Raw genomic sequence first — 24,542 nt, 5'->3', positions numbered from 1 at the left:
TAATTCTAATTCCAAGGCAAAGAAAGAGACGAATAGGAAGCCACCGTCCTAGCACAAAACTGAAAAGAAGTCTACTTAAAGTCATTATTATTAGGCATCTAAAGAAAAAACAACAAACAAGCACCTCAGAGACTACGACGACTAGTAATACTAATCCCACAAGATGCCGAGGATTCCAGGAATCAATCAACCAAGCAAGCAACGAAGCCAAGACAAAAGAGTACACCGACAAGCCAACTAGCCAAGCCAAGCACGCACGTCCGTCACCACCCCCGACGCCCATCACTGTCGCGTGGGCCCCACTCCACACCCCCCCGACTCCCCCTCCTGTCCACCGGCACGCGGCACCCCCGCTCCCCGGCTGCTCGCGGACCAGGCCGCACCTCCCGTTCAAATCTCTCCCCCTCTCCCTCTCTCTCCCTCTCCCCCCACTCGCCTCGCGCTCCTCCGCGCCTCGTCGACTCCTCGTAGCAGCAGATCCACGCGCGGAAGGGGATCGATCGCTCGATCGATGGCGGGGGGCGAGGTGGTGGCGGTGGCGGTGGCGGCGGGGACGAGCAGGACGGTGCTGGTGACGGGTGGGGCCGGGTACATCGGGAGCCACACCGTGCTGCAGCTGCTCGCCGCGGGGTTCCGCGTCGTCGTCGCCGACAGCCTCGGGAACTCCTCCGAGCTCGCCGTCCGCCGCGTCGCCGCGCTCGCCGGGGACAAGGCGCGGAACCTCTCCTTACACAAGGTAATACTGTACTGAAACCCTGAGGCGATGCGCGTGGCGGGGGGTTGGTTGGTTTGTTCGCGGCTTTTGGCTGCTTGGGTTTGCGTGATTTTGCGCTTGTTTTTTTTTTTTTTTTTTTTGGGGACCAGCACGATCGGCCGATGGGAGGATTTGGGGCCCGTTTCAATGTTGGCAGATCTCTCCCTCCCGCTGACCTGAGCCCGAGTGATTTGGCGGTTTTTGTGTTTATTTTGATTGTTTAGTGGGTAATAAGGGTGGGTTAATCTTCATGGGAGATAGTTTGGTGGTTTTTTTCTTCCTGTTATACTTGGCGTGAATTTGGCCGAGATGGCTACTACAATTCAGTCAGGGTCAAACAAATGTGAAGTGATTTGGATTACAGCCGTATGAATTGGTTTATCGTGATGTGCGGGGTATCTATGGTAATTGTATATTAGTTGAATATAACTGCCGTAAATTCTCATATTGCTCTGTACGATCATGAATTTCGGTCGTTTGCCTTGAGTATTGATTCGAAGATGATAACGGAGAAGAGAAATTTCTTTTATCCAATAGAAAACCGGAAGAGATCTGATCTAAGCATAATGCCATGTGGCTGGACATGTATACCTGTCTGGTATCTCATTGTTTTAGGCTATAGAGTTTGTATATTTCGTTCGTGCCAGTTTAATGGGTTGGGTCATGGGTGGTCTATGTATTGAAACTTATATTGAATGATCTGAAAGATTTGGATATTTACTACTGAGCTGTAACTAGGTAAATTAGTGTGTTATTGTTTGTTAAGAATGGCAATTAGTATAATTTTGATTATTCAAGTTTGTACTCTGGGATGAATGGGAATTTTAATAACATATGTTTAATAGTGGAACTCACATTTGTGGGGCTAGTAGATGAGTCTACTTGCAACTGTCCAATTGGGAAGATCTGCAAGTTGTTGTGCCATTGCCTTCATTGTTTAACATAATTGTATGGCATAGGCATTGCGGTATCGATACAGTTGGTTCCAGTGACCTTATTTGGTGTTATTGTTATTGCTATGGACAAAACGACGTCTGCCAGGCTAGTGCGTTCAATGTTCTGAATTATTTTAGTACTGGCAGTTAAAAAAAAACAATTTCTTGCTCTTCCTATCGCACTTGCTAGAATAGGTGTGAGGTTTGGTGCCAGTTGTGTAGAATATCACATTTGTCTTCAGACATGGTTATTTCAAAGGAATGGATTAAATACTTTGATGTACATCTGGAAGTCAATGTTACATTATGTATTGAAACCCTACATAACCTTGATCCTACTAAAAATTTTTGAAAGTCCTTAAGTTACATTGAATTCAACACTATTAACTTCTCTTCTTCTACAGGTTGATATTCGTGATAAGGGTGGACTGGAAAAGGTTTTTTCTTCGACAAGGTAAAACACGCTATAAAGTAGTAATCTATTTTTATTCTTTTTCACTTTTTTACTTGTTTTGTACTTTTCGAAAGTAGCAATTTGTAACATCTCTGTAAAGTAAAAGTATCTAAATTCCTAAATATGTCTTTTCTAGATTTGATGCTGTCGTTCATTTTGCTGGTCTGAAAGCCGTGGGTGAAAGTGTGCAGAAGCCATTGCTTTATTATGACCATAATGTTGCTGGCACAATAATTCTTCTAGAAGTTATGGCAGCCCATGGATGTAAAAAGGTAATTACCCCTCCCATATCTGTGGTTCTATTATACTCCATGAGGATGTCTTCTAAAGTAATTCCTTTTGATTCAATGCATCTATACAATTAGCTGATATGTTTTTGGAACTCATATTATTCAGACCATGTTCAAAACAGATCATATTTTAAAATAAAATATTTGCTTCTCTGCTTTCCAATCCAATTCATGTGGTAGAGACTTCATTAGGTTTCATTGGCAGTTAACATCATTTTTTATTTAGTCATTGCTCCAACTTCTGTAAATTATACTACGTATAATGAACCGTGCACCTACTAAGCTACTAGGCATGGTGATAGTATCCTTGTTTTTTTTTAATACCTGTAGCTGAAAATCATTCTGTTAATAATCATGCCAACTGTCAATGATTTGTTTTGAGGTTAAACCAGAGTATCTGTTGCTTGTATAAGACTGATGCTGACATATGCATTTGTTTTCTCATGTGGTCAAATGTTTGTAGTTGGTGTTTTCGTCGTCAGCTGCAGTTTATGGATCACCTAAAAACTCACCCTGCACAGAAGAGTTTCCTCTCACTCCACACAATCCATATGGAAGAACCAAGGTGTGCTTATGTCTTTTCCTATATTTGCAAATGTTTGCACCAAATACTTAGCTGATTGCGATCATATATATTAATTGCAGCTCATAGCAGAGGAGATTTGCCGTGATATATACCATTCAGATTCTGAATGGAGCATAATTTTACTTAGGTACTTCAATCCTGTTGGAGCTCATCCCAGTGGATACCTTGGTGAAGACCCATGTGGAATTCCTAACAACCTCATGCCCTTCGTCCAGCAAGTTGCTGTCGGGAGGAGACCGTCACTTACAATATTTGGAAATGACTATGCAACAAAAGATGGGACAGGGGTAATCTTCCTTGAGCTACATTCAGTTACCTTCTTTACTTTATCTCAACCTCTTCAATTTGAGTATTAACCTTTATATAGCATCTAGTAAGAGGGTTAGCCGTATTTTTTTTGAAATATAACATTCCTGCAAGTAATAACCGAACTAAGCTGTTTGCATGACTTAAGGGAAGTAACAATGTGGCTTATCAGATACCATATTCAGTGTTGAAAAGCTCCTTTGCCAGCCCAGGGGAAGAAGTGCTGTAAAGTAGTTCTTCCCTTGAAGTCAGTCCTCAGAGATATAAGATGTCCTACTAACAAGCATGTTACATCGTGGTCATTTCTAGTGTTTCTAATCCTCTTCCATATGATATAGCTGTGCCAATATGGCATGCTTGAGAATCCAGACGGGGAAGAGTAGAAGAGACATGAAATAAGTAGAAATAAAAAGATTTTTCGTTTAACCTGTTCGCAACCTTCTTTGTGTGGTAGTTTTCCTTTAACATATTATAGTTTTATTGGCATCTGCTGCATAGATTTATAGATATTATTCTTCAAAATTAGAGACTGTAGACTGACAAGTGCATATTTTTAGTTGAATATTCTAATCCATCAAGGAATTCTTTTTGGCATGATTGCAGGTACGTGATTATATTCATGTAGTTGATCTAGCTGAGGGACATATTGCTGCACTACGGAAGCTGTTTGAAAGCTCGATAGGTTTGCACAATTTACTGCTCTCATGTCATTCCCGGGGCTCGTGACATCTCAACTCATTATTTTATGGGCAAATTCTTCCATGCACCCCTTGCTATATGTGTGCAATGGTTCCCCAAAACGAGTCTCCGGTGAATTACAGCACTGTTTTAGAACTCAAATAGCGTTGGATGCTCAGAACTGTCACTTTTTTTTGTTGTTAAATCTTTTTCTAAAATTTATTTCTATTTGCAGGATGTCAAGCATACAACCTTGGAACAGGAAAGGGAACATCGGTGTTGGAGATAGTTAATGCATTTGAGAAAGTTTCTGGAAAGGTATGACTGATTTGATATATGTGGACAAGTGTGCTTGTTTCTTGCCTGTCCTTTTGTCATGTTATGTTCTGCTGGTTACCAAATTTTCTGCTCAGTTCTTCTGAACTGCTGGTACGGAAGCGATCCTTAGGTTTATCCACTATGTTATGTAAGGGCATTACTGCATTAGAGGCTTAGGGACTTTACAAAGTTGTATGAGTTCTAGCCTATGCATATGATACACGAGTTCAATGGATTTGTTTTGTTGTTGTTCTTTCTTTTCTTATCCATATATTCTTATCTTTTTAGAAAATACCTTTGGTTATTGGTCCACGACGCCCTGGTGATGCTGAGATTCTCTTTTCGTCAGCTGCTAAAGCAGAGAGAGAATTCAAGTGGAAGTAAGTCACAGTAACATTGAGAAGATGATCATTGATTGTAAATTTCTAGTTTTTCTCATGGTTTAGTGTCGATGTTCCTTCAGGGCAAAATATGGCATCGAAGAAATGTGCAGAGACCAATGGAACTGGGCGAGCAAGAATCCTTTCGGATACGCCTCGCCCGACTCCACCAAGCAGAATGGTCATTCACACTGATCAACGTCGATTGGTCTGTGTGAACTCAGTTGTACATGCAACGTAGAACTACAGGTCGAGATCGATGTAGATCTAGTCGGTCAGTCATACAGAGAAAGCTTAGAAAAGATTCGTTCTCTTCTTTTGGACCAGTATTGGTATAAATCTACCCTTCTGCATATAGTTCAAAATTGTTGTAGGAACATTGCTATAGTCAGTCAGCTAATTCAATTCTTTTTCTTGCTAATTTAGTGGCATTGCCTTGCACAGTACTTGATGCAGATTCCTGCATCACCAAGAATGCAGCTGTATACGGATTTTGTATCTGAAATATGAATGGATAGAACCACAGTTATACATTCGTTTTGGCTATACACAGTATTGCTAACGTGAATATCACTGGTCGATCTAGATTCTTCACCCTTACTCCCGTAATCTCGTTCATCCGTTAGCTAAAAAGACGTGTTTGGCAACCTTCCCTCCTATCATGGAAAACAGGGCGGTAGAATAACACATGATTAATGAAATATATTAACTAAAAAACTCTAAAATAGATTAATATAATTTTTAGAACAACCTTTTATTTTTTAAAAATATATTATTTAATAGTTTAAGAAATATGCACGCGATAAAGAAAAGGAGGGAGTGAAGGTTGGGAACCTCAAGAAAATGAACTCAGCCAAAAATATCCATGTTCTTTTAGGTAGTGTTTGGTTGCTGGGATGGGATGGGATGGGATGGGATGAACCCATTTTGGGGTGTTTAGTTCAGGGGTGAGTGGGATGGATTGGTCTCTAAAGAGGAATATTCTTCTCAGATCTGGCACCAACAGATCCGGCCAAAACTGGCGGACGAACTCGTCCCAGGTGGGACGAGCGAACGGCGTGAATGAGCGAGCAAAACCATTTGCTTTCTTTGCTGAAACGCAGTTGGAATATTTGGAGTTTGTTCTGGACTAAATACTTGAGTTCTTTGTTACTGATGTAAACGTAACAATACGTATAGTTGAGTTCTCCGCAACTGTTCGATTATTGTTAATCCTGTTGGCAAATGGGCATCCTTCATTTAGCTTGTAGGAGATCTTTTGTATGAAATTATTGCCAGTTTTGATTCCCCTTTTTTTGCTGGTGAAGAGTGATTTCATTGTATCAACAATTAGTATCATGGTGCCCGAAGTACAGTAAAACCATATGAAGTATATACCATTGTATCAATCTAAGAGAGATATATACTAGTAAAACTATCTATAGTTAACTATTATACGTGTGAACTATTAGATTGATTACAGATAATATGCCAATCTAGTTTAAACTTTAAGTGTTTCCTTTTTTTTCTGAACGGTTAGGACGATGTTGAAGTTTTATATTAAGAAGAAAAATACCCTAGTTTAAAGAGAAAACATAATCAAATCTTAAAATCTTAAAACTCCAAGTTTTTCATGTCATAAAGCTACAGCCCATCTTCAGTTTAGACCCCGTTTGGTAGGGCTCCAAACTCCAACTCCTAACACTACACTCCAACCCCAGTGGGAGCTAGCTACTATAGGAGCTGTAGGTAGGTGTGAAAGTGTTTGGCTAGATTAGTCAGCTCCATGCCACCACGTCACGTGTCATCATTTCATTGAACACTTGGGGTGCGTCTCGCGGTCCTGCCGCCGCTGCCATCGTGCGCCGCCACCCGACCAGCGCGCCATCTGCCTCCGTCGATACCGCCATCTGCATGCTGCCCTGCCGCCAGCATCGCTCATCCCATGCATCACCGCACGCCGTTGTGCAGCCGTCGCCATCGGCCAACCCGCGCGCCCTACCGTCGCCGTCGCTCATCCCGCACCCCTCCGCCCGCGTGCTACCCTACCACCGCCGATGTCGTCGTCGGTCATTCCACGCTCTGGCCTGCCACCACCGATGTGTTGACTCGAAAAATCAACGCGCAGCGGCCTGGGAGATCTCCTTAACTCCAGTGCTGGTCCAGGAAAATTGCCTTCGGGTTCTGAGCATGCCAGATGGTTTGATCCTGCAACCAACAAGATAGAAAAACAAGGAAGAGTTAAATCCATCGACAATAGCCGATCGGCAAGATTGCCGATGACATATCGCTTGGGGCCATGCCGATGCAACTTGAGTCAGATCGGCGGAAGCAAGTGAAAATTTGGGGATTGTTTGGCGTACTCGATCGGCTGTAGATGCCAACAATATGTAATCTATCCGATGGGATACACTTAGATCGAGCAACTAGGATAGATCGATGGTGGCATCGAGACAGTATAAATCGCTCTATATCTAAACGTGCTCCAAAGTAAAGATTAAGCATACTCACAGCATAGCCGATGGGGTAGACCTAACTTGTACCGGCTAGTACTCCGATACCACCCTATACCAAGATACCAGCATGGATGAAATATAAGAAGCTAAGGCCAATCTGGCGATCAGGAAGCTTGATATATTTCGAAAGGATGGGATCTTGATATAATTTTTTTTTGACGAAAAACCAGCAGGAGAGGCTCCTACTGAAATGCATTGCCAATAGAAGATATTTACAGTCCCAAAAAGTTCTGAGAGGGAGAAAAGAAGAAAGAAGAAAATAGAACTTAAAAGTACAAATTATAGATTATCTAGCCATGATTTCCAGGGTGGTCTGTCTTGAGCTTTAACCCTATGCAAAAGTAGGGTAAAATCTTCACGGAAGAGAGATTTCCAGGAGTTGAATGTGGGCGTTATGTTGTTGAAGATATAATCATTCCTTCTTCTCCAGATGTTCCACGATGCTACCGCAACAACCTCAACGAAAAAGACTTGGGAAAAATTCCTTTTTGCTTCAATGATCATAGACATGAAACTCAGATTTGGTTGCCATTGGATTCCACAATAGTTCCAGCATCTGATGGCAAAAGGGCAGCCAAAAAAGAGATACATAAACTCTTCCAAAATTGAGAGGCTACACAAGATGCAATTTGGCCCAAATGGGACAGCTTGGTTTTTTCTTTGTAGCATATCTTTTGTGTTCAACCTGTCTACCATCAGAAGCCATAGAGAAAAACTTTCAACTTCAAAGTGCATTTGCTCTTCCAAATGAAAGTGAGAGGCAAATCTACAGAGAGGTGATCATAGAACAGTGAGTAGACCTGTTTTGATTGAAAACCAGGATGTGACCATTTGTAACCCCAGTGATCATCCTCATTATTTAAAGACACATGTGCAATAAGATTTTGCAGTGTATTCCATTCCTGAAGAGCTTGAGGTGAGATGGGCAGGTAGAATTGGTTTGTGAGATTTTGATCATTCATGAAACCAAAGATGGAAATGTCTTCTTTGGCGGCATAAGAGAAAAGGACTTTAAATTGTTCAGCAAAACATGGATCAGTACCATGCCAGTCATCCTTCCAAAATAAAGCAGAGTCTTCTCCATGAGGGGTGATTTGTGCGATTGCTCTGAAAAGAGGAATTAATCTGATGATATCCTTCCACCAAAAGGACCCCATCTCTTTGCAAGCATGGGGTGGTAAACTTGCGTCCGGATAGTAGTTGGTCCAGATGAGCTTGACCCCGGGAATATCCTGCTTGTTGAAGAATTTGTCCAGATGTTTCAGAAGAAGTGCACAGTTTTGAAATTCAAGATTAATTATGCCTAAACCTCCTTTATTCTTTGGTTTGCAAACCATATCCCAGGCTGCTAAAGAGTGAGTCTTTGCTGAAACTTCTGCTGTTTTTCTCCATAAACAATGTCGACGAGCTCTATCTATGTGCATGATGACCTTCTTTGGCAGCTTAATCGTACTCATGTAATATGTTGGCAGTGATGAGAGTATTGAGTTAACCATTGTTAGTATTTGTCCATAATTTAGAAAGGTAGTGAGAGACGAAAGTCTACCTTCCACCCTATCAATTAGAGGTGCAAAATCAACAATTTTTGGTTTAGAAAGACCCATGGGCAATCCAAGGTATGTGAACGGCAAAGATTGGGGCAGATTTAGACGTTCTAGAGCTAGAAAAGGAAGTAAAACGACTGAAACAGGTAAGATCGACTGAAACCCTGATACTATCTCTATTATTAGCCAAGGAAGAGATTAGATGAAACGCTTCAGGATAGAACTTAATAGATCGAACCTAACTGATGCAACATTAAGTGTAAAGAGAAGCATAAGATCTAATCAAATCAATGGAAGCTCATCCAAGATGGTAGATATACCACGTAATTTAGCTTAATAACGAAACCTAAGCCTATCGGCCATTTTCGATGATAGAGGCTAGCAGATGAAGCTTAGATGACGAGATCAATCTAGATTATGCGATATATATAATAACTCAGTGGCTTGCGTGGACAGGGTTAGAGTGTCATGAAGATGTAAGCACTAATCCCAAGAATGCAAGCCGCCATGACAAGATTTACCTCTTCGTCGGAGATCGAACCCGATGCAGCCCAACTCGAAAGCAAGAACTCGTCGAAACAATGAAAGTAAAAGGGTGGCGATGCGCCGAAGTGTATTGAACTGTCGTCCCTTGATTACATGGGGTGGGGCTATATTTATACCCGAGGTACATGATAGGTCCTTGCTGGACACGACTCTTATCTCTAACATAATTTAAAATACGAATGAGTCCTTCAGGTGGACCCTTATCAAAATATCTCTAAGAAAACTAGAAAAAGTTCTGATTTCTTAGGACTCCTATCCTTGTGTGGCGATAACTATGGAGGCATTCATTCAACCCGGCGACGGCTGTGGGGCTACCTTTCCTGAAATTGGCAGCGTCGGCTTGACTTCGTTGGATCCAGTGCTTAGCCGATATGCGGTAGCTGATGTTATCGTAGCCGATTTGTGCGGCAGCTGATGTTGTTCGTACCCGACATGCACTATGCTTTCCCGAACGGGCTTTTTCCAAATCGGCTTCGTTTCTAACTCCAAATCCAACCCATAGCATTACCAAATTTGGTTGTCAACACGACGCTGCAGCCGACACCCGCCGCCGAAGCCGCAGCTAGGACTCGGGAGGAAGATGGGGGAGGAGTGAGAACGGGAGGAGAGGAGGTGGGTAGGGCCGTAGGGGTAGTTCAGTGGTATTTTTGCATAAATACACTAAACAATTAAAGGGTAGTGGGTCTTTTGGGGTGGAGTGGAGCTGTGGAGCAGCAAAAACCCAGCCCCACCCTGTAGTACAATTTTGTAGAGTAACTTTGCCAACTCCGCTCCAAAAAATATAGAATCTGTACCATTTGGCACAACTCCAGCTCCAGGTAAGTTGGAGTTGGGAGCTAGAGCTGTGCCAAACGGGACCTTATATTCTGCTCACATAGTGGTGAACAAGAATGAAGCAATACAATGGAAATAAAGATAGCCTGGCATGGACAAAGAAAATTAGAATACCGGCTTCCCATTGTACAGGAGTGAAATAAGCGTACCAAATAGAGGCTTGCCTATAAACAAGTAAGCAATTGTCATAGTTACATTGAAATTAGTTTGGCCAACCAAGGATAGCAGTTAAGATTCAATACCAGTTATGAAGCTTTTTGTTCCATCTATGGGGTCCAAAACACAAACATAATCATCAGACTTCTCTATGCATCTCCAACCATTTTCCTCGCCAAAACTGAATAATACCCAGTAAAGAAAACATTATTAATCACATTGTTATATACGAATCAAAAGCCATAATTGAAACAAAAACTTGTAAATCATGATAGGCAAAGCTCACACGGCATGGGAAGGGAAGCTCTTCAGAATGACTGAATCCATTGCTTCTTCCGCTTCTCTATCTGCAATAGTGACAGGACCTGGAACAAAATCCAGTCAATTCACAGTTAGCAAGCACAACCAAGAATATTCAGTCAATTCACAGTCAATACATTCAGTTTGCAAGCTCAAATGACAATATTCAGTTTTGGAACTCCCAAGGATTAATATCACGCAGTCTGATCCTCCTTGTCGATGATCTCGATGCGCTGCCGGAAGTACTTCCTGAGCACCTCCCTCGGCCTCGCCGCGTCCGCCGTCCTCTGCGCCACCTCCACCAGCCACTCCACCCCCACCCCCTCCTCCCATCCGCCCACCCTGGGGCTCGCCCGAACCGAGCCCACCCTCTGACGGTGGCCCGTCGTCACCCTGCACGCCCGAATCACCGCCACCACCACCATGGTCCCGGGGAGAAGCCTTTCGCGGAGGCGGTGGCGCGGGGCAGCGCGAGAGTGGGGGAGGAGTGAGGCGCGTGGGACGGTGGAGGTGGCCGGGAGCATTTGGGGCTGGGAGGGGAAAGCGGCGGTCGCAGTGGTGGGTGGGGAAGCGAGGATTAAACGGCGGCGGCGCGAGAATGAGCGGCGAGCACCACCACAGCGGCGGCGGGGGGTTTTTGTTGGTTTTGGTGGCAGCCCTGCCGCTTCAGGTAGAGCGTGGTGGGATTTGGAGTTGGTTCGTTTTGGTTCTCGCTGCGACGATGATGGTGATGGGCCATGTTTAGTACATCAATGTTTCCACTTAATGTTATAAGATCTGTTCCACTTAATATTTCCTTCAGGAGATCATTAGTTTGTTAGAATCTTGCATATTGGTATGAATTGTGTGTTTCTATTGTACATATATTAATCCTCTGATAGCCTTAGATAGAATTTTCATCAGAATAAAATATTTTCTGTTAGATCAATGTATCTAGCTTTAATTAATAATGGTTATATTGAGAGAAATAATATTATTTAGAAGCTTAAGATGCCACTTAAGATTAAGATTTTTATGTGGTACTTATTTAAAGTGGTTGTGCTAGCCCAGGATAATTTGGCAAGACGAAATTGGAATGACAGTTTAAGATGTTGTTTCTGTATGAAAAATACGACTATTCAACATCTTTTTATAGATTGTCATTATGCAAAATTTGTTTGGAGAGCAGTACAGTTCTCTTTTGGTTTATACCTTCTTACTACCATATCTAATATGTTTGATGGTTGGCTTTTGGGGTAGACAAGAAGAAGAGTAAACTTATACTTGTAAGAGCTTCTGTCATATGTTGGGCTCTGTGGTTGAGTAGGAATGATATGGTTTTTAATAAATCACCATCTATCTCATATATGCAGATAATTTTTAGGGCAACATATTGGCTTCGATTTTGGGCACAGCTGCAAATGTGTGAAGATGATGGAAAGCTTATGAATGTTGCATGTCGTAGGCTTGAGACGACGGTCATGCAACTCTTTGCAAACTATGATGGAGATTCACAAATAGACTTGAATAAATGTGCTCTCCTTATCTTAGTTCGATCTTTTATTTTGTTGGGTGTGTTTAATTCATTTGAACTATCATTGTTTGAGTGATACTTTGTAATAATTGACTGTAGCTCTGATGAGGAAAGGCCGGGATGTTTTATTCCATTATCTAAAAAAAAATTGTTTAGTAGAGCTTCAACTCCTAGATCCTAACTCCAAACTCCAACTCTAGTGGGAGCTAGCTCCTCTAGGAGCTGTAGGTATCTCTGAAAGTGTTTGGCTAACTTGAGCAGCTTCGGAAATCATAGGGGTAGATAGACAATACTACCCTTATATTTTTTTTCTATTGTTTACAATCCGTAGAATTAATAATATATACTTTTCCATAAAAATTTCAACACAAGGTTTAAGTGATAATGTATGAACTTTCAGTAGTATACAAGGGGTTTAATTTGATAATGTATGAACTTTCAATGGTATACAAGGGATTTAATTTTCTCGTTTCATTGTATTCCATACAAATGTCAGTGCTACTAAGGAGTACATATGTATTTATTCATGTGCTAAATCTGAAGTATCAAACTGGTTTATTAGGATTGGGGGATATCTTGTACACAGATCTGGAAAAATCCTTTGCACACCGCCGCCATTGCCATGCTCCAAACCCTGCCACCGTCACCGTGGTGCGTGCACACCGAAAGCTGCCGTCACTGTGCGCTCCCGCCCAAAACTTCGCGCCGAGAGGAGGAGGGAGAGAGCAGCTCTGCCACCGTGCATCGCCGCAGTCACTGCCACCGCCTCACTCGTCTCTCCTTTCTCGCCACGAGAGGACGATGAGTGGGTGGGAACCGGTTCGGCTAGATACAAGGGGTAGTGTGATGGCATTTTCCTGTAATTTTTTACGAAAGGGGATGGATAGCACTAGGTGTGAAAACGATTGGAAACGGTCAGAATCGGTAGCATCTCTTTAGAAACGATGCTCGATCGGCTGGTAATTGACCATATTTATCGTTTAAACTACTCAATATCGACATTAATACGTTGCAGGAAGAAATTAGAAAAAAAACAAAATTTAAAAATAGCTAAAAATGGTACGGTCGGAAACGGTACCCCTTAAACGGAAATGGCGTCTGGTCGATCGGGAATTTCTGTGACCGTTTTCACCCCTAGGTAGCACTGAGAGTGGAGTTGTGTAGCCACGTTTTCGGCGCGGGAATAATTAACTACGTATTTGCTACTCTTACGAGTGGTTCTAAAGGATTCACACTAGACCCATATGTCATAGACACATAAAGGCTCACATGTCATAGATAGCAAGTGGCAAATCTACCTAAAGAGTGGCACCTGACAAATAATCAAATGTCCCGGTGTGGGAATAATTAACTACTACTACCTCCATATTTTAATGTATGACACCGTTGACTTTTTGTCCAACGTTTGACCATTCGTCTTATTCAAAAAATTTATATAATTATCATTTATTTTATTATGACTTGATTCGTCATAAAATGTTCTTTAAGCATGACATAAATATTTTTATATTTGTACAAAAAATTTGAATAAAACGAATGGTCGTTGGTCGAAAAGTCAACGATGTCATACATTAAAATACGGGAGTATTATTTAGCTTTTACTTAAACTTGTTAGGCTAATCGACGGGTTCTGATCCCTTCTTAACTGCAATTAAGATCAGCTCGAACCGTTAATGCTCAGCCGTTGGATCTGCGTCGGAGGCGGGCGGCGGAAGCAGAGGTGGTTGTGATCTGCTCCGGCCCGACGGACTCCACGAAGGCGGCGGGGGAAGGAGATGACGCGGGGGAGCGGCGGAGCTTGGAGACCGCGGAGACGGGGGGGTCGGCGACGGTGAGAGGAAGCCTCTCGGCAGCGGCGGCTTCTCGCCTTCTCCGCGTTGAGGGCCACGACCGCCGAGGCCGAGCCGTCGACGCCGCCGGCAATTCGTCGCGGTGCAGAGTGCCGACGCTGATCTATCCTCGGCGAGGCGGCGACCGGGACGACTCCCTCGACTTCTCCCCATCCGGCCGGCGATCGCCGTGAGAACGTACGTATCCACTACTAGTGTTTTAGGAGTAGTTTATTTATTACGAACTTAGTATAGTTACTGGATCTGAGAATTTCAGTATTTCACTTCTTGATTCCTATTTCAGCCTTGCAATTTACTTGCTCCAGCAATATGAAGTGGAAAACAATTGATTTTGCTCTTATATAAGCCGGTTGTTTCAAGCCGAGTCAACTCTACAGAAAATCCTAACCCAGCCAATGTTCATCATGTTGATCCGATTGAATTGCAAATTCCAGTGCTATTTTTTAGAAGCTCAACCATCTATAACGAATAACTTAGCGTGTGTTTGGTTCGACGGATTTGGTGGGTTGGGCTGGGGCCATCTCGTGTTTTAGGTGTTTAATTGGGTTGGACTGGATCAAAAGGAAATATTATGCATATATTTATTCGTGAGAAAACTGGCGGATATATCGAAAAGGGATCGTTCCATCCCTTTATATTCCTCAAACCAAACAAAGAATAGGACTCACTTCATCCCTCAAACTAAACAGAAAATAGGATCATCCCATCCAAAAAATCAGGGATGGACCTAACCCATCCCTCTCCGTCCACAAATCAAACACGCGCTTAAGATATTGGCTTTTAAAATGAGTGTTTCTTTACCTCTATGCTTTGAGGTGAAACGTTCAGGCAGTGGTCACTTGATTAAAGTACAGTATATCAGAAAATAGCGTATGCTATTCTTCGACCTCCCGGTGATCGCCTCAGCGTGTCACAGTTGTATGCTACTCTTCTTCTAATATATTGATGTGTAAAGCTTTTGCGCGTTTGTGAAAAATATCAGAACATAGTGAATACAGTAGAGATAATAAAATCGACAGGTAATTAGTCATTAATCTAATCTCCATGCTAGAAGTATATCCCATTTTACACCGATGGCTGTATACTAGATACACTTAATGAGCAATTTTATGGTCCTTGAGGAGGTACCATGAAGTACTATTTTTTCTATTGTAAATTTGGTACCTCATGGTACTTAAGTATTATGAGGTACCATGAGATACCAAAATTTACACTAAAATTTTGGTACCTCATGGTATCTCCTCAAGGACCGTAGAATTACTCCCAACGAGGCAACATCTCATGTTCTCAACAGTAACTAACGTACACAGTGCTGGCCTGGTGCTGGGCCCCCATGCTAATGAGAACTTCATGGATAGAACGGAAGCATAGATTGAAGTGCTTTGGTTAATTCCTCTTCAGTGGGCAACTCCTGCATCAAATTGAGAAGATTGTAGCAGGAGTCAAACTCAACACTTGAAGGTACAATTGCAAACAGATAGATACTCTTATGAAAAAGATTACCAGTTTCAGATACCATAAACAGCAGCAGACGTTGGCTAGAATGAATTTGCATTTTATCTGTACACCCTCTTGATCAATACACAGAGTTTCTCTTTTTTTTTTTCTTTTTTTTTTTTTGCAGGGTGAGACAGGAAAATTGGAAATGCCTGTGGTTGCTGCAAGTCTAGCTTGCAATACTATAAAAAGGTAAATTGTGAAACATGTTTTTTTTTTGCATCTCTCGAAACTTTTTAAACCTTGTTAATTTTATTGACCACAGTCCACAGGATTGTATACAGTAGAAAGGTGTGATCGTACACAGGGCTCACATTTTTGGACCGAAAATTTTGAAATTCTCCACATGTCAGGTTTACTGGTGAGTATGGGTAAGATGTGCTTGTAGCTATATTTTTTTTTAGTAAATTGCACTTTGCACTGCATAGATTGTACCTCGTTTCACTTTGCACCGAGTTTATTACGTACTTTTATTCTACATCAGGATCGATTGAAATAATTTTCACTTTGGACTATGCCATGTCATATAATTTAAAGGGAACTGTTCAAATTCAGAGAATTGTTTCCTAAATTTTGGTTCCCCTGAATTATCTTGGCATTTCCAAATAGTGAACCATGATACTAAGGATTTATCCATACATATAGCCTTTATTTTGCTCTCTGTTATAGAAGTTATATTTTACTGGCTTAGCACAAACATAAAAAGAACAGACACATTATCTTTTTAAAAAAATACATGTTTTTTATGTATGAAAAATTTGTAGTCTACACACATGTAGGGAAAATATTAATCTAGTTACGATGTTTTGTGCCTAAGACAAGTGGTAGGTGGACTAACCTTGATTTTAAGATAGGGTTCCAGCAAATCTAGGATACCTTCTTCTTCCCATATCAAGTTTTTCCATAATTTCACATCTTCCAATTGTAGCTCCCTCAGATTCAGGGGTACTGTTCCCTTGTTGAATGGAAGGCTCATCAAATTTGGACAACCTGTAAATTTCAGGGTCTCTAACTGTGGGAACGTCACATCAGAATCACAAATCCTCTCCAACCCATCCAGGTATGCAAAGCTTAGATACCGTAGGCATGGGAATGTCGGAACCGTTGACTTGTTCATGTTGTGCCCAAAGGCTTGCGTGATACTGTTGCAGTAACTTACCTCTAAATGTTGAAGTTTGGACAAATACATTGTACAAGAGATGTTTTTTAGCCGGTCGCAGAAGGACACCCTCAAAACAGAGAGGCTGGGAAACATATCATGTGGACTTAGTCGGAAGCACTTTATATGTTTTAACATTTTTAGATTAAACAACTCGATCTTCTTGAGAGCCTCAAAACAATAATTCGGTGCTTCAGCGCCTCTGAAAATTTCTATTACGTTCATGTCGCTATCTGAAACCTCCAGGTAATTTAAAGTAGTTCCAAGCAAGTTGTCTTGAAAAATACTTTCCGACAGCCGGAACAATGCACATGACTGTTCCATTTTCCGTAGAGCAACTAGCCTTAACGGGAGGTTACAGCAGTGGCTTAGTAATTCATACTGGAAAGAGCCTTCAATAACAATATCGACTTCTTTCAAGTTATTTATGGCACCCAACTCAGGTAATATTGTTGGGACATACTCCACTGGAGACATCGTTATTCCTTCTCCGAAATACATATTCAACAAGTCTAGCACTTGCAATTCTGTCAGACTAGATATGACCCCGTCTGGTATTGTCTTTATGTTGGTACCTTGCAGATACAAGAATTTGAGTTTAATGAGGAATCCAAGACACTTGGGCACTTCAGATATTGAAAAGTTGTATGACAAATTGAGGTACTCCAAATTTGTTAAGGAGCATAGTTCTTCTGGTATATTCTCGAGTTTGTTCCAGCTCAAATCAAGGTATGTAACTGCAATGAATCTCTGAATAACTCTAGCAATATTTGCATCCAATGAATTCTGTTGAAGACATAATATTTTGAGTTCTGAAAGATCCTGATCAATGCTAACGGTAGGAAGTTTTGTCATGCTATTGCACATCAAAGAGACACACATAGCCTTGTCCCAATGAAAGTTATTGAATAGATCCCAGTTTGCTGGTGATGGTTCCACTAGAATTTCTGGAGGCGATATTTCGAAAATGTTTGGAAAATGTCCTGCATTTCTGAAGGGACCTGAGCTTACCCTTCCAGTGTGAACAACCCACTTGCCATGAGATATCCAAAGAGCGGTATCACGGATCACATTTTGCATTTTAACATCATTGTTTGGACCACTTTCTAATAAACATGCAGCTTCAAGGTCGCAAATTAGCTTATATGCTTCGTTGTATGAAGATCGTATATTAGGCTCATCCACTAGACCTAGACCCATCCAACACTGAACGAGTTCATCCTTTCGAATATTCTGATCCACTGGCCACATTGAGCATGTCAAGAAACATTGTTTCAATGTATCATTTCTCAGACTGTCATAACTGAACTTTATCGGTTGGTAAACACCCTTTTCCATGTTTAAGGGATTATCCTTATGACGGAACAAATCATGCATCTCACGAATTGCATCCTCCCATCCTGTTGGATGATGTCTTGAGGACATTGCTCTTGCTGTAGTTATCAAGGCCAATGGTAGGCCACTCAGTTCTTTAGCAAGAGTATTAGCGAGTTCTTCAATACGAGGGCTAGAGTGAAGAATCCCCATATCAACATTTTGTCTAAATAAATAGATTGCCTCATCTTGCTCTAAACAAGTCACTTTTATCTTTTTGCTCACTGCCATTTGACCTCATATATGTTCTGATCTTGTAGTAAATACCACTTTCTGTCTAATTTCACTTGAGTTTCTAAGGGGAAATGGGATGCCTGCTTCTTTTGGGTCAAGAATCTCCCTGAGGTCATCCACCAACAGAAGGAAACTTCTTTTCTCAAGGAATTTCGAAATCCTGGTAACAAGTTTTGCGTCACGGTCGTCTTGGTTTATCCCCAGCCTCCTTGCAATCTGTTCCCTGATGTTTCTTGAGGCCGTGACGAAAATGACAAACTGAAAGTCAGAATGTTCATGGAATGAGTTGTTGATCTTCTTTAGAATATGTGTTTTGCCCACCCCAGCTGCACCCCGTATTCCAATCATTTCCACTGAATCATCCGCAATGTACCGGAGAGCATCCTGAAGAACAATGTTTTGGCTTCGCAGTTCAAAAGACTGGATTGGGATGTATTCGGTAGGGGTTTGGAGAACATCGACAACAATATCGCTGGGCTGATTGTCAAGGCATTCTTGGACCTCATGAAGCTTCTCAGCCGCACTCTGGCTAACATCTAAGTTCAGTTGGTGTTGCCCACATATTATTTCTGCAGAAGATGTGATGCTATCCACTCTACGTAGCCACGAGATCACCCCATTCGTTGGTGTCTTGCCATTTCGCTCTGCAATCTCAATCTTTTGGCGGACTTCGTTGCTCCTCGCAAGCATATTCTCGGTTGCCACCTTGAGATTCCTCACAATTGTTCCTTTCTTGAAAGCAAAATGAACAGAATTGAGTTAATGTTAAGGATTGGAGCTAAGCTAAGATTAAGTCAAAATATCAAAGACAAATTACAGTTGAACTCCAGTAAAGAGTTATGTCGTTCCTTCTCTTTTTAACGCTTTGTTTCGATAGGAGTCTCTTTCCTTGCCTGTGTGTGGACAGGGTCTGGTGATCATTTTTCAATGCTCATGTAGCTATGATAGGTCACAGTTTATTGTTTGGCTATTTGTCGGTTTCTGACATTTCCTCCTTAAGATTTAAAACTTGATGTGATTCAACCCTTTAACTCTTCAAACCATCTAAAAATTACTAGCCGCGGGTCCAGTATAACTTGGTCATAGTGCTAACATGGTAATGGTTTTGCCAATTTGGTGATGACATGGTAGCCAATTAGCCAATAAAAACACAAAGGATCGGATGACCAGGCTGTACCGGGGGAGGCTAATTAACGAGTGCTCACTAGAAACATAAGTATATCATGAGGTATCACTTTTTCTATTGTAAATTTAGTACCTCTGGGTACTTGTATACTATGAGGTATCAAATTTTATACTAAATTTTTGGTATCTCATGGTACCTCCTCAAGAACCGTAAAGCTGCTCTAAGTATAAGAATGATTTTATCATCTTGAGAAAGTACCGGAAGGTACCACATTTTGTTTACCTCCAGGTACTAAGTGGTTATTTAGATTAATACCATTTTAAACCATACCATTTTTAAAATAAAGTTGTCAAAGATGTGCATCTATTTATTTTTTTTATCAAACTTTGGTAATACACAACAAATCCTGCCAAAACTTGGCAATATTGTCAAATTGCCAAAATTTGGTAAGGTTTATTTAGGTTACAATCTGAACAGCCCCTAAGTACCTCAAGATACCAAAATTGATTTGGAGGATGGAAGAATATTCAATAATGTAAAATATACTTCGATCTGTCCCAAAATAAATCACTTGCTAGCTTCTTACCTATCCCCAGTCCACGAAACATGAAGTTTTATCCCTTCAATACTTTTTAACTATCAACCCACCTACTTTTTATTAATGAAGGTTACTGTAGTTTTTTTTGTTTCCTCACTACTAAAGTTGTATTGGGGATGTGGGAGTTTGATTTATTTTAAGGACATAGAGAATAGTTCTCCAAACATAAAAATCCTTAACCAAGATAAGAGTTCACAGCACACTTACCAGAGATAATTGGTCCTCATCCTGCAGGTGAGTAGTATCTGATGTCTTCACTACAAAAATGGCATCTTCCCACCGCTTCGGATCTTTTCTCCCGCGCATTTCCTTGCCGAAATGTATCAACTGTGATGCAACACCTTTCAGTTCCTTCACGAGTTCTTTGGCAAGATCTCCGATGTGGGGATCAGAATAGAGACCCTTGTGACCATTATATTCCATAAACAGCTCGCGTGCTTCGTCGTCCTCTAACACCTCCACCTTTACATGTGTCGTCACATTCATCAGTTCGCATATGGTTGGAGACCTTGTTGTGATTACCACTTTCTGCTTAAGTTGGCCTTCGTTCTTAAGGGGATATGGGATACCAACTGATCCCATCTCCAGCTCTCCTCCCCAGAGGTCATCCACTAATAGGAGGAAGCTTTTCGCCTTGAGAAATCGCACTATCCTGTTGGCCCGTGTGACCGAATCACCGTCTCGATTCAAGTTGATCCTCTCCATGATCTGAGTCTGGATCGTCTGCACCGAACACCCTCTTGTCGCTGTGACAAAGATGACGAGACGAAAGGTAGAGTCTCCGACAAAGTTGTTGTTGATTCTCTTTAGGAGGTGTGTTTTGCCGACTCCACCCGGACCGCATATCCCGATTATCGCCGATGGCCCCTCGGTGATGCACCGGAGCGCCTCCTCGAGTATACTCTCCTGGCTATGAATCTGGACAGACTCGATCGGGATGTTCACCGCAGCGAGTGCGGGGGGATCGATTGTGATCGGGCTCAGAACAACCTCGTACGATCTCACAATCGCGAGCCTCTCCGCTGCACGCTTGCTGATTCTGTAGTTGGACCAGAGATTGAGGGAGCAGCCGCCGAACATTCTGCATCTATGCTCATAGCGTCCACGGATCGTGTCTGCAGAGAGCCTGGCACTCTCCACTCTGTCCAGCCATTGCCGTGCTTCATGGGTTGGGATCATTCCGCCGTCCCGATCAGCAGCCTCGATCTGTCGAGCAATGTCGTGTCTCCTGGCGACCAGATCATCCGTATGCGTGATGAGATCCTGCACACTCCTACGGATGTTGAAGGGGTAAGCTGCTTGCTTCAACAAACTATTCATGGCTATGCCGACCGTAGGAGCAACTAGCTAAGCCATCGGCTGTAATTCCATTATTGTTTGGCACTGATTTGGTGAAAAAAGGACAAGCGATGGAATGCTGCAAGATAGTAAGCGCATTAGTTTTTTCAACAGCCAAAACAGATTACTTCCTCTGTCCCTAAATAAGTATAGTTTTTAGCTAGCCAAAGGCATTAAACAAGAGATAAAAGACTACTTAGTCCTTAATACTGAGAGAAAAGTTTTTCTCTATGAAAAGTAAAGAACAGAGATTCTCTCTAGAGAAATGGTACCATATGAAAGTTGTTTTTTTTTAATGTTCTCTAGAAAAAAAAAGATGTAATTTGAGAAAAAGGAGGAACACAATGCTCAAGATGAAATCTAGTTTATAGCTATTTTGTTTTCTTGAAAGGCTAGAACCATTAGAGATAATACCTTCCAATTGGATGCTGAAATGGAAATTCGAATGCAGGAGCTATGAGGAAAACATCGTCGGAGATGGAGATCTAGTGGCATAAGAGGCATGGGAGATGGAGTTATATTACAAGTCAAATAGACTTCCACACACATATATATAAGCTGTAGAGAGCTAGTGGATGAAAAATATTATATGTCAAATTAACTATAGGTGATGAAAAAAACTATGTGTTCATCGTATGGGTGGTATAAGGGAAAAAATCTTGCATGCGACCCACATTATATTTTAGTGAACATTGAATTGACAAACGTGAGCTTTAATTTGGGTAGGAACGTTTGTGTTTTTAGATTTGCAACTTGCAAAATGCAGAAAAAAATAACTGTTTGGATATATTATAAGAGAAATATATAAAAATTAATTGAGAGAGGTAGATGTACTAAAGGAAATTTTCTAATAGGTTTGACCTTATGCTCACTTTCCCAAAGTCTACATGCAAAGCCACTTTTTGTTTTGAAGTGAACCAGAAGCTCTACTATGCATTAAAGAAAGAAAGAAGAAGTAGGATTGCGACATTTGCCGAAGCTCCACGCCCGGACGCTACTTTCTTTATACATTGTTCAACTCGTGTTTGAAACATGAAATTTTTTTAAGATATGTTTAGCATAAGTTCAGCTTTCGTCAGAAATTGTATTTATTGCATATCATTCTATGATCATAATTTCCTGGAATCACTACTACAAAAGTGATTTTTCTATACGAGGCCCCATCATTTTTCCATACGGACCATAACTAATGGCGTCTGCAAAAATCGAGGGTCATTTTCCCATACAGCTGCTTAAGTGGCCCTTATGAAAAAATCGATTTTCCCATACGGGTTTCTTAAGATGGCTGCATGCAAAAATGAGCTTTTGCATGCGGCTCACTTAAGCGGCCGCATGGAAAAATCAATTTTTCCATACGGGCCACTTAAGAAGCCGTATGCGAAAATAAAAATTGAAAAATTTGAAACTAGTGTATCTCACTCATATGAACTCCAAATTGGATGATTTTTTTCCCTAAATGTTTCTAAAATCATGCTCTATCATGTTATTGTGTTCTTACTGGTATTATATTGGCTATTTTTTCTTGTGACTTTGTTTTATCAATTAAAAATTTAAATTTCAAAACTTCAAATAATATTTTGAAGCAGTAAATAATTTCATCTGAAAAAGTCATCAATAACAAAGTTGTATAACTCATCAAGATCTATAACTTCTATTTTGGTCATTTCTTCATCCGATAAAGTGATTTGTAAGATCGTTCACAAAATGTACATCTCTTCTATAGTTTTTAAAAACTATATAAGAGATGTATATTTTGTGAAAAATCTTACAAATCACTTTATCGGATGAAGAAATGACCAAAATAGAAGTTATAGATCTTGATGAGTTATACAACTTTGTTATTGATGACTTTTTCAGTTGAAATTATTTTGTATTTGAAAATGTTGTTTGAAGTTATCATATTTTGAAATTCAAATTCAAACTGTTCAAACAAAGTCATATGGAAAAATGACCAATACAAAAGTATAGAAAAATGACCAATACAAAAGTTACAGATCTTGATAAGTTATACAACTTTGTTGTTGACAACTTTTTTATTTGAAATCATTTACTATGTAAAAGAATTATTTGAATTTCTTATATTATAAAGTTCAAATTTTATATTATTCAATCAAACTCGGATGGAGAAATGACCAAAAGAAAATTGGTAGATCTCAACGAGTTCTACAACTTTGTTTTTGGCAACGTTTTCATTTGAGTTCATTTAGTATTAAAAAAATTGATTCCAAGTTCTCATATTTTTAAATTATTTTTTAATAACTATTTTTGCATGCGGCTCCTTAAGTGGTCTGCATTTTCGCATGCGGCTCCTTAAGTGGTCCGCATGCAAAAAATACCACCCCATTTTTTTATCTCCCTTCACTCTTTTTTCCCTCCCACCACTTCAAAATTTTTCTACCTCATCTCCTCTCTCTCTCTCTATTAATTTATTACTCTCCCTTCTCTCTTTCTCTCCTCTCTCTCCCTCTCTCTTTCTCTCCCTCTCCCTCTCTCAGAGCGGCCGGGCGGCGGATGGCAATGGCATCGACGCGGTTGGCGGATCCGGCGGCGCCGCCCTCGGGAGGGCCGGATCCGCGGCCATAGGGAGCGGCTACAGCGGCGGCGGCAGCGGGCGGCGCGGGTACGGCGGCGGCTGGCGGCCTCAGCTCGGCGGCCCGCCATCCCCTCCTCACCGACGATGATGAGGCGACCCTCCCTCTTCCTCAACGCCGCCGCGGCAGGGGCGGCTTGGCCGCCTCGGGTGGCGCCGCCACACTGTGCGGATCCGGTGCCGCCGACGATGGCGGGTGGCGGGGGCGACGGATCCGCCGCCGGCGACGACGCCGGGAGGCTAGGGTGACGCATCCGGTGCCACCGCCGACAGATCCGGCGGGGGCGACGACGGCGGGTGGCTGGGGAGACGGATCCGGCGGGAGCGACGATGGCGGGCTGCGGGGGAGACGGAAGCAGCGGCGGCGACGACGGCGGGCGGCTGGGGCGACGGATCCGGTGCTTCCGCCGACGGATCCGACAGGGGCGACGACGGCCGGGGGGGGAGGGGGGGCAACGGATCCGCCACCGGCGACGGCGTGCGGCATGGACGGTGGGCTAGGGTTTGGGATTTTTTGGATTTTTATTTTTTTGGGGGTTTGGATTTTATTTTTTTTTGTTTGCTGAATTTATTTTCGCATGCGGCCGGTATAAGCGACCGCATGCGAAAATCCAATTTTCGCATGTGGGTGCCCTGGCCGCATGCAAAGATTTGTATTTTCGCAGACGATTTGGCGCATGCGGTTGG

General features: G+C 41.9%; 3 protein-coding genes across 4 annotated transcripts; 1 reads left to right on the top strand and 2 right to left on the bottom strand.

Annotated features, from left to right (window-relative positions):
• Positions 1-337: 337 nt before the first annotated feature.
• LOC127784749 (UDP-glucose 4-epimerase 4) lies at positions 338-5,258 on the top strand. The gene is made up of 9 exons (XM_052312102.1): positions 338-736; positions 2,094-2,143; positions 2,280-2,415; positions 2,897-2,998; positions 3,079-3,306; positions 3,929-4,007; positions 4,239-4,321; positions 4,610-4,701; positions 4,785-5,258. The coding sequence occupies exons 1-9, from the start codon at positions 512-514 to the stop codon at positions 4,894-4,896; spliced, it is 1,107 nt and encodes a 368-aa protein (XP_052168062.1). The 5' UTR covers positions 338-511; the 3' UTR covers positions 4,897-5,258.
• Positions 5,259-5,646: 388 nt separating this feature from the next.
• On the bottom strand, positions 5,647-11,283 carry LOC127784750 (uncharacterized). Of its 2 annotated transcripts, none has more exons than XR_008019589.1 (3): positions 10,563-11,283; positions 10,363-10,457; positions 5,647-6,888 (listed from the first exon to the last, which is right to left on the bottom strand). XR_008019589.1 is itself a non-coding variant. In XM_052312103.1 (3 exons), exon 3 carries the CDS (start codon positions 8,798-8,800, stop codon positions 7,892-7,894), a length of 909 nt encoding a protein of 302 aa, XP_052168063.1. In that variant the 5' UTR covers positions 8,801-10,284; positions 10,363-10,457; positions 10,563-11,283; the 3' UTR covers positions 7,759-7,891. The 2 variants fall into 2 exon arrangements, 1 of the variants encoding a protein (XP_052168063.1); XM_052312103.1 differs by lacking the exon at positions 5,647-6,888 and adding an exon at positions 7,759-10,284.
• A 5,875-nt stretch (positions 11,284-17,158) lies between these two features.
• LOC127783687 (putative disease resistance protein At1g63350) lies at positions 17,159-21,247 on the bottom strand. The gene is given in 3 exon segments (XM_052310880.1): positions 17,159-17,170; positions 17,607-18,935; positions 20,135-21,247. Coding segments are annotated over 3 exon segments (2,454 nt in total).
• Positions 21,248-24,542: the final 3,295 nt, after the last annotated feature.

Source organism: Oryza glaberrima, chromosome 9, assembly GCF_000147395.1.
Source record: "Oryza glaberrima chromosome 9, OglaRS2, whole genome shotgun sequence".
NCBI lineage: Eukaryota > Viridiplantae > Streptophyta > Magnoliopsida > Poales > Poaceae > Oryza > Oryza glaberrima.
This window is presented reverse-complemented; position numbering and strand designations above follow the sequence as displayed.